The sequence below is a fragment of the Mauremys reevesii genome, linkage group 1 (assembly GCF_016161935.1).
Source record: "Mauremys reevesii isolate NIE-2019 linkage group 1, ASM1616193v1, whole genome shotgun sequence".
NCBI classification, from domain to species: Eukaryota; Metazoa; Chordata; order Testudines; family Geoemydidae; genus Mauremys; species Mauremys reevesii.
Window position 1 is genome coordinate 118,306,371 of NC_052623.1, and position 15,793 is coordinate 118,322,163.

The 15,793-nt window shown below is 42.0% G+C and overlaps 1 protein-coding gene across 4 annotated transcripts in view; it reads right to left on the bottom strand.

The window, feature by feature from the left end:
• Positions 1-15,430, bottom strand: part of MRPS9 (mitochondrial ribosomal protein S9) — a 45,245-nt gene extending 29,815 nt beyond the window's left edge. The window contains exons 1-3 of one of the 4 annotated variants that reach the window (XM_039486622.1): positions 14,416-14,470; positions 12,375-12,406; positions 8,479-8,658 (exon numbers count right to left, since the gene is read on the bottom strand). In XM_039486622.1, the coding sequence (XP_039342556.1) occupies positions 8,479-8,658; positions 12,375-12,406; positions 14,416-14,455 (252 nt within the window). In that variant the 5' untranslated portion in view covers positions 14,456-14,470. Of the gene's footprint in view, positions 1-8,478; positions 8,659-12,374; positions 12,410-12,906; positions 12,929-14,415; positions 14,471-15,245 lie in introns of those variants that run through there. The other 3 variants (XM_039486615.1, XM_039486631.1, XM_039486605.1) reach the window with 3 other exon arrangements.
• Between the last annotated feature and the right edge of the window lie 363 nt (positions 15,431-15,793).

A 15,793-nucleotide genomic window follows, 5' to 3' on the forward strand; every position in this document is an offset into this window, starting at 1 on the left:
TATGAACAAATGGGGATTAATTACGATGACAATAGAGAAATCTGCTGTGAGCCAACTGATGTTAAACAAACACCTTATATAACAACATATTAGAGGAATATATTATGGGTTACTGAGACTGACAGTGTGTGTACTTAAAAGGTATCCTGTATATTAGCTCTCAAGGATTTGACTCAACCAGTAACTATTAGTATGACACTGAAAACTCAATGTAAATGTGACATTCTGTTTTGCTGCAACTTCTGAGGTTTTGAAGTTTGTTTTCCTTCTAATGCGAATAAAACCAATTGATGTTGCATGTTTTCATGAAAAATGGAATTATGTCAGGGGAAGATGTGTGTCTGTCTCTATCCCCTAGTAGTAGTTAGGGCACTGGCCTGGGACATGGAGCACCCTTGGTTCAAACTCCTACTGTGCCTGATTCAGAGCAGAATTTTTCATCACAGTTCACTCCAAATTAGACAGAGACACAAACCTGAGTCTCCCACATCCCATGCCAGCATCCTAACCATCCAGCTACAGAATCTCTCCCTCCCTCTCTGAAAGCTTCAAAGAAACAAATACATCGTCACAAAATGTTTCAGCTTTGATGAAACAGCATATTTTGGGGAAAATGTTCTGACCAGCTCTTGTGCTCAAGTTTCATATTTATTAGTAACAGAAACAGAAGGTGGACCAGCCTCTAGACTGCCATGATAACAAATCTCTCTGAAAACTGAAACTAGAGCATTTTAGTGTAGTTCAAGAAAAGGCTTCATTAACTTAATATGGATTTCCTTCAAACTTGCAACAGAGTTTCAATGCAAGAATCCCTTCAGGAATCAGACCAAGATCTAGAAGGCAATAATATTCTGTATATCCCAGAAAATATAAACGCAAACCAATGAATTCTAAGATATTCCATTACTAAGCCCGAAATAGTTGTGGTAGAGAGAGCACTACACACGAAAGTTTCCATACAGACTTTTCCAGACCAAATTGCAAAGTTTTCTTTAGGACCGGGATTCTCAAATTGAGGGTCGTGAACAGGTATTTGGGAGTCATGACCACCCTATCCTTCCCCTAATGCTAAATGGGAGGGAAACTGATTGGATGGGAAGGGAAATCCAGTGGGAAGTGGAGCCCAATATGAATAAGGCTGAGAACAGCATCTTGAGGATAATGTCAAAGTCTAGTGACAAATATGTTAAGATATCTGATAGCTATAACCCCCACCACCAAACTTCTATAGACAGCAGGTAAATATTTCTCAACCCTATTAAATGTTCCTTGGGAACAGGCCTTATAATTGCCCCTGGGAATAGAATACAGCTTTTTAATATGACAAAGTTTTATCCCCCTCCACCACATTATTTTTCAGATTAACTGCACCCCAAGAATCCTGAAATCCAACATACCACTTCTGTCTCACGAAAAATTCTGTAACCCACTGCCAAAGAGACTCTAGAGAGAGCTCCATCTAGGATAACAGCCTTCTTTTGCTATGAGTTACTCCTTTAGCTCAAGTTGCAGAGTGGTCTCTCTTATGGATCTGAGAGTCCTGGGTTCAAACTGCTGATGGCCCATGTGGGAAAAAATATAATGTGATCACATAATTAAAGAACAAATCATAATGCATATACTCAAGAGTTGCATTTAATTCTAGCATTTCTTTAAAAAAGTGCTTGAGTTGGTAACCCTCATGTTCCTTCAGCATACTTTTATATGGGACCCACTTTTAAAGTTATCACTTGGGGAGGTACTGGATACCTTTAAACATTGCTAGTGGGCTTTTCACCAGTAGATTACCAGTTTGAATCCACCCTAGCTCAAAAGGGACTGAAACTTGTTTCCATCATAGTGGATGTTTGGTGGCCGCTCAAACCAATTACCTGCAAAAATGCAGAATAGCTCAGACATGGAGCTGCACAAAAAACTTAGCAGCTATGCTGCACCCTCATTTACAGTATTATCCTTCTTCTGTTGTCTGGGTTTAAAGCACATTTTCCCTCCATTTGCAACCCAAAGATTCTTGTCCCTTCATTTTCTCAAAGGCCAGAGAAAATCTGGCCTCAATTTTTACCTCAGATGGCCCAGTTTATTGCCATCTGATGCACATTTAATTGTATCTTCAGGCATTTAGAAATCCATGCCTTAATTCAAACTGGATTGGCAAAAAAATATTAGGTCAGACTCATAAGTCAGCAAAGGGAGAGAGGGGAGGCAGTTTGTGTCTGCTGTCTTCAGGATCTACAAAGCCAATGGAGCTCCCCAGCACAGGCCAGGGAGCCCTTAAGCTGTCCTCCTGCCTCCATGGTCCTATGGAGCTTTGTTACAATGCAAGTCCACCCTGGCCATGCTTCCTCCTGCTCCAATTCACCCATGGCCTACTCTGGAATGCTTCCTGTGCTTAAACCATTTATGGAGGTGGCACAGGGCTAGCGGAGAAGCCCCCAGCAATGGGGGTATTTTCTAGGGGAGTCTTAAATCTTCCCTATGGCGCCTTTGCTACAGCACAGTTGACACAAAAGGTACAAAGCACATTAAAGAATCAAACACACTGATGCTTATACTCTACTTTTACATACATAAAGCTTTAAGCACTGAGTACTAAACCAGTTCAGTTCTGAGACTATACTTCAGGGCATAAAATTTGAAACATTTCAGTAGGGCCCCACGCTCCCTAGATGATGTTACTGAATCAACTCCCTCTGCTCTCCAGCCTCCTCAGCCTGATTCCCACTTTCCTTTCCAACTCTGTTATGCTGGGAAATCTACAGTTCTTGAACCAGACTCCAATACCAACTCCAGCTCAGACCGTTTTCAATACTATATTCGTTTGGGCTAAAATGTTTAATGGAACGGTTGCTCTCACTGAGTCAGCAATGACTAAGAATGTTAATAATGGTGGTTGTTTCCAATATCTTTTTAAAAAGAACTTCCATACAAGTTTCTTTAGTGGAGATTTATGTGCAGTGAAAGTCTGAAGTGTTAAATAAAAACCGCTTTAAAAAGTTACAATGCCCTTCAAAAAAAAAAAAATATCACAGACGTTTGGTCAAATCACTTAACTTTCCTCAAAAAACTCTGCTAAACCCTACTATAATTTGAGGACAACAAACTCTTATTCAAAGCTAAAGGGATATGTGAAGAAAAAGTAAAGTAACAATAAGAACAGGAGTACTTGTGGCACCTTAGAGACTAACAAATTTATTTCAGCAAGTCTTCTTGGAGAATTAGAATGATGGACACAGGGATATATACACAGAGAGAGAAAGGTGTGGCAGTAGTGAGAACAACAAGAAAGAGTCTAATTAATCGAGATGAGCTATCAATTGATTAGACTCTTCCTGTTGGTATGCATACTTCCACCTTTTCATGTTCTCTGTATGTATAAATATCTCCTGTGTGTTCCATTCTATGCATCCGAAGAAGTGAGCTGTAGCTCACAAAAGCTCATGCTGAAATAAATTTGTTAGTCTCTAAGGTGCCACAAGTACTCCTGTTCTTTTTGCGGATACAGACTAACACGGCTGCTACTCTGAAACCTGTCAAGTAACAATGAAATCTCATGTATGGGACTGCTGTAATTTTACACTAATAAAAACATTAACGTATCTGAAAAAATAATCTATTGGTGCAAGCACTTTTTAAAATCAACATTATGTCTATAAAACTGGTACCACATATGGAAAAATGTATACATGGTATCCTATGAGAAAAAAATAACTATTTCTATTTGCATAGTAACAACTTCTCAAAATATTAAACAGCTTATTTTTTATATTAGAAAAGGAGGAGAACAAACAAACCCAAACAAACAGAAGTCACCAGTCCAAGTGGACTTCTCTGGGGATTTTGCTTATGTAAGGAAGATTTGACTCCCTTGGGACTAGCATTTTACACAGAATAGCACTCACAGTTTTAGAGTTTCTTTAGGTAAAATCTCAATATCCTCTAAAAGTTAAATGTGCTTGGTTGTTTTTAAAAACCAATCCAAGTCCAACATACATTTTTCACTATTATAGGACTAAAAATGTCTTACTCCTTACCCAAAGGAGAACTTCTGTGGCACACAAATAGCATATTATTGTCAGCCAGGGGTTTCTCATTTAATCAATATGCTTTAGGCCACAAAATTCTTTGTGGGGAACAACTCTCCTACCCTTGTACAAAGACATTTGCAAGTGAAACTAGTTTCCTTAAAACATTTGTTTTACATTTAAAACATAAGTCAGTCTGTATGTCAATTATCATTTAAGACCTATGCCCTACTCACCAAAAGATGCTTAACATTTATCTATAGATCAAATACAAGAGCTGCTCTACATTTTTTTTTTTAAACTAACTCTACTGAAAGACAGCAGCTTTATATTGTGCTCAGATATCTGGAACAGCATTTAGCAAGTCCATAAAAGGAAAAATAAAAATACTAGGATATAAATAGATCACAGGGTTTAAGGTGCTTTTATATTAATCTTGCTTAGATTTTCGGCTTTAAACTAGAATATTAGTGATCTGACAGTTTGAAATGAAGGCAGACTGTTTACTATGTCTATAAGTTAAAGGTAAATCACAAAATAAAAGGATTACAGACTTGACCAGGGAAAAAGCACTGGGTCAGGACTGCAATCTCTATTAATTAGGTATCCCAGCTGGGCAGTGGGTATGCAGCTGTTAACTTGATCAATGACTTACCTAAATGTCATCTCTACTGATTCGCTTATAAATTACCAGCAAGTGAGACTAATGTACAGGTGCTAATTTATTTAAACTGTTCTCTGCAGTTCTACATAGCTTTATAAACTGCATCTGGCACCTAATGTTAGCTGTCAGTTGTACTTAGACATGCCTGTCCTAACGACTCTGTTCATTAGAAATGAGCACAAATTATGAAATATTGTGAAAAATGATACATCAAATGGAATGGGCAAAGCAAATCAATTAGAGAAACTTCATACCACATATTCACACATAGGAGAATAAAATATCCTGGTTCCAGAGCAAGGTCTATAATACCAATTAAAAAGCAATTGGTAGACTTCTGCAGTTATATATCAATTTGCTGGACTTTTTTCCCCCCAGTAATTTAGTTGTAATATACAGCTTAACTTTTCATTCCTAAATAAAAGCATCAGTAAGAGGCAATTCTGCATCCGAAACATCCAGCAAGAGGATTAAAACATAGTAAACTTATTTCCCTGTAGCACCTGTTTTAAAATTCACAAGGTTTAACTTTTAATAAAATACATATAAAATGCCAATGAAAGACAGAGTCTCATGTCTACTTTTGAAATGCACTGTACAGACTGATTAACAGTAGAAGACATGGAGGTACGTAAGCATACATCAGAAGGAATTATTACTATTCTAAGTGTAAAGCCTTATAATTCTGCTGCCAGTGCTAAGCAGCTTTTATATTTTTATAACAGAAATTTAATTATGCATAGCAGACATTATTATGCACTCAAAGTATTTTCAACACCTGATGGTATGTGAGCAACTTAAACATGCATAGCAGATACTCTGTAATACTAAATAAAATGCTGCGCTTTTATTTTTTCATCTTTTCAGAAATAAAATTTGTGAACTGGTCCCATACTTGTCACCTGCACTTCAGTAAGGAAAAGTGTAATGCTGACATTCCTCGGTCGTCAGTGAACCGGGGACCTCTGGAGCTTAGTGCGTGAGCCTTTACCGCATGAGCTAAAAGCCAACTAGCTCTTAGCTATGGCTGTAAAGCAGACCCATTTTATCTCTCTCTAAGTGGTCTCGGTGCCACTAGACGGGAGAGAACACCACACCCAGAAGGTATGTGGGTTACAAAAGCTCATTTCCAAAATAAGCCTACTTTATGGTGGAGCTCAGTCATTTTGTACAAATGGCCAGAGTATCCCTTGGGGATCTGGGTGCAGAGCGATCTTCCATCTTCTACATGTGTATTTATGGCATATATGCATGCATGAGAAAAGAACCCACGCCCCAATCAAACAGTCCTGCTGCCCACTTCCTGAGCTCGTATAGAGGCCTGTCCTCCAAAAACAGGCCCATGTGTGGAAAGGAAACCTGGACTGCAGAGAGGGAGCTGAATTGTGGGTCAACACACAGCCTCCTACTGCCAACCCTTGCAGGCAATCAACATAGAAGTTAATAATACAGCTCACACAGTGTGAAGGTTGTAACAGGTTTTTACTAGTTTGTGCATGCATGTCATGCAAATAAACAAAGACAAGCTCTGTTATGGGTAAAGAGAACTGTTTGCCAAATTGAAATAAAATATTTAGGAAAAGGAAATTTTATCATTTAATAAAAGCCAGAACAAGCAAAGTAAGTCATTTGTTAATCATTAAGGCCTCAGTCCTGCAAATTGATTCACCAGTGCACACCTTTACCTCGACAGAGTCCTACCGAAGTCAATAAGTCTACATACAGGTGTAAAGGTCTGCAATGGTATTTCTATCTCCAGGGGTACTATCAGGATATCAATATCAAAACATGCCTATCCACTGCTTCAAATGCAATAAAATGTAAACTATGAAAATAAATACAGATATTAAATTCTCACTGTCTCAAATCTAAGCCTCAATATGGATTCAGAGTACTCCTGTCCTTAAAAAAAATAAAAAGGGCTCATCTCTGCTGTAAGCATATGACGGCTCAGAGCTCAAGACTTTTAACCTTACTGGCAAGGAGTAAGTTCCCTTTGTTTGCTCAGGCCTTTGCCTAAGGTGAGCTGGATGTGAAGTGTGTGCTGTCCAAGAGATTAGCTGGGAACATTGCTTTTTGAGTTTGTGATCTTTATAATAGAAGTCCGAAAGCCAAGGATTGTCATTTGTTGAGAGAACTAACTGTTGGCAGCATGCTGTTCATTTTTATATTAATTGTTTTTACTGAGGAAAATTCATACAGAGAATCAAGCATTGAGTGCATTTTTTTATAAATATAAATTAAAATAAGACAAAGCTATTGTATGTCTTGTGTGAAAATCAGCTATTACATAAACAGTAGCTTATTTTACCAGGCATGCAATGAGTGAGCAAAATCAAGTTTAAAATAGATGGGATTAGAATTTATTTGGCAAGATGTTCTAATTAATATATCTATTTGAACATAAAATTTTGCCTAGTATTGGATTTTAACTTGTTGGAAGATTAAAAGATTGGACTATTCTTTGTTGGTTGCAACTACTTGTAAATCTAAACATTTGTTTAACACAGAAATAACTTTTATGATTAAGAAGTCAAAAACAGTTCCCAATCTTTTATAATACACTTAGCACTCATAGCAGCCTAAATAGTTTATATTAGCAGAGAAGAGGTAAGAAAATATCCAACAAAATATTTTAACCAATGTTTCTCAAACTGAAGGACAGAAAAAGCTGCCTAACCTTAAGTCTACCTGCTTTCCAACTGTAAGTCTGCTACAGGTAGAGTAGTGGCAGGGGCGGCAGACCCAGCCCAGGCGGGCGCGGCGCGGCGGGGCGGCGGGGGGGGGGCGGCTTGGCTCGCGGCAGCTGGCCGCATGCCTGGCCTGTCGGCCGAGCGCCGGGGAAGCGGAGCTGCCGCGGCCGCCCGGCGGGCGCGTCCCTTCTTCCCCGCGCTCGCCGCTCCCGCGCGCCCGCTGCTGGCAGCGGCAGGGGGCGGGTCCCCCGCCCGTGACCTGCTGCAGGCATGCCGGCAGGAGCTCAGCTGGAGCCGGGGAAGAAAGGGGACCCGCGGGGGGGGAAAGGGCGCAGCGCTCCGCGCTGCTTGGGGCAGCGTCATTTCTAGAGCCGCCCCTGAGTAGTGGGCATTTCCTCGAAAACCATCTTATTTCCCTCTTCCCACAGTGGCCATAATGCAGTGAGCTCAATTTTCTCTTCTTTGGTTCCATGACATGCTGCTTAGTCATGAGACTTCATGCAGCCTCATCACACAAGGCCACCCAAAAGGACATTTCTCCCCACCAACAACCTTCTAGGAAGTGGTGGAACAAGAGTGGAGCCACAAATAAAGGGAGAATGGAGTTTGTGCAGGGGGGAGGAGGTTATATTAAAGTTACTAAGTAAAATTGAACCAAGTACTTGTGAAATATCCTGTAAAATTTAAATTTGCATCATCAACTGCTGTGGTATCATGCAAGAAAACCTGACCTAAATATACACAGCATGTCAAATGATGAGTAAATGTTTTCAAGTGCTATATAAACCTTTATAGTGGTTCCTATGGCCTCAGATCAAGGGGATTATCCATTAGTAGCTTTAAAAAGAACCTACTGTGCTTTAGTGGGATATGGATATACAGTTCTATACTGTGATGTCTGACCTCGCACACATAGCAGGGGTAGAATCTCTATTCACAGCCACAGTTGCAATGTTTGCAATGTATAGTAGTATTCTTTCTTATTCTGACAGTTTGATTAAAATTCACGGAGAGCTGAGGGGCTCATGCTGAAGTAAAGTGCTTTCAATATCTGAAACTCTATACTAAATTACTTCTCCAACAGAGCAACTGTACTTACATCAATATCCTCTTGGGTAAAAGTTTCTGGATCTTCCCCCATCATGTTGGCTAAATGTCTTTTTCCTAGGTTGAACTCTTCAATCTGGTTTTTAATAAAAGCCTCTGTATACTTTTCAGGTCCTGAGGCTGCAACATTTCTCTTCTGCACTGCTGTAGTAGTATAGATTAGTCTTAATGTCTAACAAAAAAAAAAAAAGAATATTAAAAAGAATTGGTACAGCAAACTCTAAGCAAAATTATTGGCATAAAAAGGGAAATATGACTTGTGCACAGTAGTGTAGAAACTAAGAAAAGGCACTCTTATTCAGAAAGTTGATTTATTCTAGCTGCCGAAGACCCTTTTACAGACGTGTTCAAACAGTTTATCCTTTTCATATGAGAAAATAAATTGTGAACAATGGATTGTCTTTTTATCAAATGTATGCACCTATGTTTAAAAATGTTAAATCAATTTCAGTTTGTTTTCTGTAACATACACTCAGATTTCATTAATATTACATTTCATTCTATTACATGTGAAGCAGTCTCTGATGAAAACAAAACAACAAATTTTAGGCAAATAAACCGCTTAGGCATTGTAAGTAAACAGTGGCTGTATTCTTTTATCTCTCTGCACACAAATAATCTCAAAGGGTTTATATATATGTTCACAAAGAGAGAACTTCTATATGGAGCATGAAAAGAACTGCAAACTTAATTCTGCTATTCCAAGTGCTATACAACAGTGTAATGAAACTACTAAGGTATAAAGTTTCCATGTTGTTCTCTAGGGGAATTCCTATCAACAAATAGTAGCAAACATGGTTCCAGCTCATAATCCAAGGAACACTTGTCTTTGGCTTTTGTGGAAGACTATAAGATATGGCTAGACTGATTTGTTTTTCTTTCACCAAGATAATCAGTGGGTAAGACAACTGTAATTTCAATCAAGCACTCTGCCAGAGAAACAGAAGCATCATTGACAGAGCAGGAACGTCCCAATTTTGGCTTAAGGCCAATTTTTATGCACTACTTTATGTGTCCTATGTCAGTATTAACAAAGCCTTGCTGCAGTCAAATTATTTCATAAACCGAACTGAGAATTGATGACTGGAGTTGTCTCTGTGGGAAGAAAGAAGTCACAAGAATAAAAGAGCAGAGGGGGAACATTTTGGAATAGAGAAAATATCAGAGTTCTATTCAATAGACCATGCTCAACAGTGACCTGAAGCAGTTATCATCTGATGGCTGGTCAATGGCCTACTGTGTGAACTTGTGGTCTCACTGTATCTTCTCGTGTATATGTCACCACATAAAAAAAAATAATAAAAGTAACAAAAACTTAAAGTTAGCTAGCCAGTAGCCTTATTGCCAGCTGTAGAACAGAAACCGAAGAATGAATGGACTTGTCCTCTTGCTTCTAGGAGTCTTCTCTCCAGGTCAGGGTTTAAAAATCTACATTTAAATTCAGCATTTTGAGTTAAAAACATATATGAACTAGAAAATATATGACTAGACACAGCTAAACATTTCAGATATAACTGGCAACTACAAACTATACATCCAACACAAACACACGTGCATAGTCCCACTGAAATAATGAGACTACATACATACATTTATTTGCAAAATTGGAACCTAAAGGCTATTCTAGCTTTCACTGGCTGCTAATGGCAGCAACAGGCTGAAACTACAAATGGCTATTGGCTTAGAGTAGGGATCTACTAGTCATGTTCTTTTTCCGCTGGCCATGCCACTTTTCCCTGCAATGCTGACAACAGGAAGTGGGATTGGAATAGGAGCATCTATACCAGCTCAATACCACTTCGCATTGGAGTAATGCTCACAGGATCATATGGTGCTAGCATTGCAGTACAAAATGCTGCACCAGATGGAAGGTTTCAGAGAGATAGCCGTGTTAGTCTGTATCAGCAAAAGCAACAAGGAGTCCTTGTGGCACCTTAGAGACTAACAAATTTATTTGGCCCACGAAAGCTTATGCCTAAATAAATTTGTTAGTCTCTAAGGTGCCACAAGGACTCCTCGCTGCTTTCACCAGATGGAAGAATCTGTCCTTCTGTTACATTTTTTGCAGCACTGTTAACCCAAGCCAAATTCTAACTAGGGTAATTACAGTTTGCCTACCCAAAATCTACCTGCAATTTCAACTGGATATAGTATTCTTTATTTCCTGTGCTAAACCTCTGTGTAGCGTTGCTGGGTGATTCAAAATAGCTACGGCAATTCAGCCCCGGTCCAATAAAATAGGTCAGCGGCTCTCGAACTGTGAGTCACGACCCTGTTTTAATAGGGTCACCAGGGCTGGCTTAGACTTGCTGGGGCCAGGGGCCAAAGCCAAAGCCCGAGCCTCACAGTCTGGGGCTGAAGCCTGAGGGCTTCAGCCTTGGGAAGTGGGGCTGAGATTACAGGCCCCCTGTCTGGGGCTGAAGCCCTTTGGCTTTGGTCCTCCCACCCAGGGTGGCAGGGATCAGGCAGGCTCAGGCTTTGTTCCCCCCTCCTGGGAACGTGCAGTAATTTTTGTCGTCAGAAGGGGGTCGTGGTGCAATGAAGTTTGAGAACCCCTGAAGTAGGTGAATTAATCTTTGTATATACTGCATTAGATTAAAAGGATGATATGAATGTAAGTATTTGGTTGTTTTTTAAACTGAGGTATATGAACATGGTTTCTTATAAAATCTCTGCCAACAATAAGATGATAAAACAGGAGTTAGAGACAAGCACTGAATTTTAGTACTTGAAATCTGCTTATTCCCAGTTTCTGTTCTATGTTTCAAGCTCTAGTGAATGTCTGGGAGAGAGAAACACTGAAGTATCTCTACACATCATCTCCTAGACACTTACTTCAGGAGAAAATGCTATTCACTAAGTCTTATTTTCCACGTATATTCGTTATTTGTAATTCTTTTTAATGAACATAAGAATCCTCAGTACTAGGCCCAAGATTGCTTTCCCTCTGCCATACTTTAAACAGGATACTTTCATATTATGCCTGTCATTTTTATTGTAATTTTTCCATTTTTTTCTTTTCCCCTCAAGCTATTCATATTCTTCTTGTTTAAGTTTATCACTAATCAAAAGTCCCTGGACACAAACTGTTCAGAATCAGAAAACAGCCTCTTATGGAAATTAATACCTATTGTATAGGGTACCTCTTCTGGGATAAGAGTACAATTTCATGGGTCATCTGGGTAAGAACTACAAAGTGAAGTTGAATGCTTCTGGTATTTAAGCCAAACTAGAAAATACTCCTCTACAATATAAAGGAGATCAGAAGCTTGTATTCATTATATACTTCATAAAGCGTTCTTGCAGATATTATTCTTACCATTTTTAAAAACAACTGTTAAGAAACTCCTGAAACAATAGAATATTCCATCAGAAAAGAAACAGCCTTTCCTCCAGCCTACCACAATTCCTTAGCACTCAGAAACTAATTGCTTTTAGATTATTTTCATTTAGAAAGTAATAGCACAGAGGTCTAAGTATCGGGTTTGAAATACCTATGGCCTGTTTATTTACTGTTAAATCAATTTTCACCTTTGAACTCCACTCAAGTCAGTGGAGATAAATGGGCATAAAACTAGTGATTAATACTGAGTAGAGAATCAGTCCCCCTGAACTCCCTGGAACATGGTCAGAGTTGACATACTCCACCAGACTCCAAAAGTCAATACTGTCCATTTTACCGGGGTGTCTATGGGGTTATCAATACCAAGTCTTCGTTTCTGTTATGTATTTTCTAAAGCACTTTAGGATCCTTCACAATGAGTCAGCAACAAAAACATATTTTTATATTAATTTTCACATTGGCTGTTCCAAGCCACTTCACAGGAAGCAGTATTTACTTAAGTGAAGTGCTTCTCTGAAAGGTGACTAAAAATGGTACCTGCTCACCCAGTCTATCTGCTCCTTGTATTTTGTCACACCTGCTTAAGTCAGTGAGAAAGAAAAAAAATTGTATTACTTTTCATTACTATCAGCCCTCTGGAAACAACACACCACTGAAGTGAATTGTTTTTTTCCTCTGAACAGAACTGTTAACTAAGTTCCAATTACAGGGCTACCTAGACAACAATTAACACCTAGATTTTGGAACCAGTGGTTGTGAATCCCATTCATACATAAATCTATCCAGACCTGTAATTCTTCTCAGTACCTGTCACTTGGCCCCTCTACATTTTTGCAATGGGCTGACCAGCACCAGACACTATTTTCAAACTAAGAGTGTACCATCATTATAATAGTGTTACAATATTCTGAGTATTATTTTTATTCCATTCTCTGTACTGTACACCTTAATATTTTGCTTGTGTTTCTAACCACTGCTGCACACTGACACCAAGTCTTTTTCCTGAATGGATACGGTTAATTTAGAAACGAGCAATGTGTGTAAATAGATCCAATTGCTCTGTCCAATGTACATTACCTTGCATTTGCCTATTCTGAATCATCTGCCATCTGTTGCCTAATTGCTTGGCTTTGTTAGGTCACTCAGGAGTTCCTCAGTTTTCACCATCCTAAATTATTTTGTCATTTGAAAATGTTGTCACTTCCACCCTTTTTCTAGATCATTAGTGAGCATATTATATGTTTTAATATATCTATAATACAGTATTCAACACCACTCCTAAAACACATCTCAAGGTTGATTTATACTTGCTTTTCAAACTGGAAATGCAAATTAGAAGTCAGTCAACTTTTTAACAATGAAAAGATTATCAACCCATCATTGCTGAAGTCTTTCAATCAAAGATTTGGGCATCTTTAAAGAGATGCTCTAGTTTGCCCCAACTTCTTGGGCTGGTCAGCAGTCACTTACATAATAGAGAATAACTCCTTCTCTACTGCATGAAACCCTGGATGAAGCTCTTTGGCCCACACTTGGCAGGAGGACAAACCAGACCACCATACTAGTCCTCCCAGACTTAAAATCAACAGTCTTAGGCTATGTCTACACCAGGGGTTGGCAACCTCTGGCACGTGGCTTGCCAGGGTAAGCCCCCTGGCAGGCTGCGCCAGTTTGTTTACCAGCAGTATCAGCAGGTTCGGCCGATTGCAGCTCCCACTGGCCGCGGTTCGCCATCCTAGGCCAATGGGGGCGGCGGGAAGCGCCGCAGGCCGAGGGATGTGCTGGCGGTGGCTTCCCGCCGCCCCCGTTGGCCCAGGACGGTGAACCGCAGCCAGTGGGAGCTGCAATCGGCCGAACCTGCTGACGCAGCAGGTAAACAAACTGGCCCGACCCACCAGGGTGCTTACCCTGGTGAGCCGCGTGCCAGAGGTTGCCGACCCTGGTCTACACTATGGACCTTACAGCAGCACAGCTGTACCGCTGTAAGGTTTTCCATGTAGCCGCTCTTTGCCAGCGGAAAAGAGCTCTCCTGCCAGCATAATTAAACCATCCCCCACAAGAGGCATTAGCCATGTCGGCAGGAGAATCTCTCCTGCCAACATAGTGCTGTCCACACCAGCACAGTTGGGGTTTGTTTTACTGACAAAAGTGGTAGTGTAGACATAGCCTTAGGCTATGTCTACACTGTGCACCTTACAACGGCATGGCTCTGCTGTTACAGCCATGCTGTTGTAAGGTAAGTAGTGTAGCTGCTCTTTGCTGTGAGGAAAGACCTCTTCTGACAACAAAATCAAACCATCCCCACCGAGGGGGGATAACTTTGTTGCCAGAAAAGCGTCTCCCACAAAGCACTGCCAACACCATGCTTTTCATCATTAAAAGTTTTGTCATTCAGGGGTGTGGGTTGTTTTTTTTTTTTAAACACTGTTGAGCAAGAAAAGTTTTAACAACAAAAGAGCAGGGTAGACATAGCCATAGTTGCATATCATAAAGGGACTGAAGATGATGTGCAAAGCCTGGTATACAGACAGAGGCAGACTGGTTTATACCGAATTACTCAAACCAGCACAACTATTGTTCACATACCTATTAGTTTAAAGCAAGCTGACAGCGGTTTAACCTGCATGGGTAAATTCCCAGACCCAAGCTAAGGGCTCTACTGCGCGGCACGGCTACTGCACTCTGGGGCTCCCTAGGACGGATGCTGCCTACAGCGACAAAAGCACCTTCGCTCTACTCAATCTACTTGGGCAGGAGGGATAGCTCAGTGGTTTGAGCATTAGCCTGCTAAACCCAGGGTGGTGAGTTCAATCCTTGAGGGGGCCACTTAGGGATCTAGAGCAAAAATTGGTCCTGCTAGTGAAGGCAGGGGCTGGACTCAATGACCTTTCAAGATCCTTTTCAGTTCTAGGAGATTGGTATATCTCCGATTATTATTATAATCCACCCATCCATACGGCAGTTGCTAGGTCAACAGATGACTCGCCCGCGGTGTCTAGACCCGGGTTTAGGGTGACCTACCCACGGCGCTCAGGGATGTGACCTGACCTGCTCTCTCACACACACCCACCCCATCCCCCAGCTGGGTGGATCTAACTGTTCCGTGTAGCCCGGGGCTGGGGCGGCCTAAAGCCAGAAAGCCCCCGCCGCAGCGAGCCCGATGCCGGGACCGCCCGCCGGGCACACTGCGATCCCCGCCCAAGGACCCAAAACAGCGGCCAGGCCGGCTGCCCTCCCGCCAGATCCCAGCGTCCCCCTGCACCCGGGAGCAGCGATGCCTCACGGGGGCGGCTCCTGCACCCGCGCAGAGCGGGCCGGCGGGGTCTCGCGAACACGAGCCAAATACGGACCCCTTAGCTCGCGTTTAAACGGCCCGGGGGACGGGGCCGCTCGGTTCCTCCCTCCCGCGCTCTCACCTGTGCGCCCGGCGCCGCCCGGGCTCTCAGCGCCGCGCTCCAGGCGCGGCTCGCTCGCAGCACGCGCCTAACGGCGGCCGCCATGTTTGCGGCCCGAGCCCTGTCAGCGTCGCTGAGCCGCGCTGATCCGGGGGGGGAGGGGCCGCATTGAGAGGCGAGAAAACAGCTGGAAGTGGGGCAGGCGCACTGGAACACTTGACACTTGTAGGGGGAGGAGCTTGGCCAAGGAACGGCCGCCCTCGCGCTGAGGATTGGCTGTCGGGGAAAGGCGGGATTTGTTAGTCTCGCGTGATCCTGGTGGTGGCGCAAGCGGGCGGCCGCGCGTCTGTGCGCGAGTTTCCCTTTATCAGGCGCTGTCGCTCTCAAGCTGCGGTGTTCGTCCGAAGGGAATGTGCGCGCGCATGCGGAGTGGGCTTGGCTTTAAAAGGGCGGGGTCAAGGTGAATGCTCCTTGCAGAGCGTCTGCCGCACGGTTCACCGCGCTCTCCTTGAAGTGACTGGGGGCCTGACTGGCTGGGGTGCCGCAGTGGGCGAGGGGCACCAGCTGGT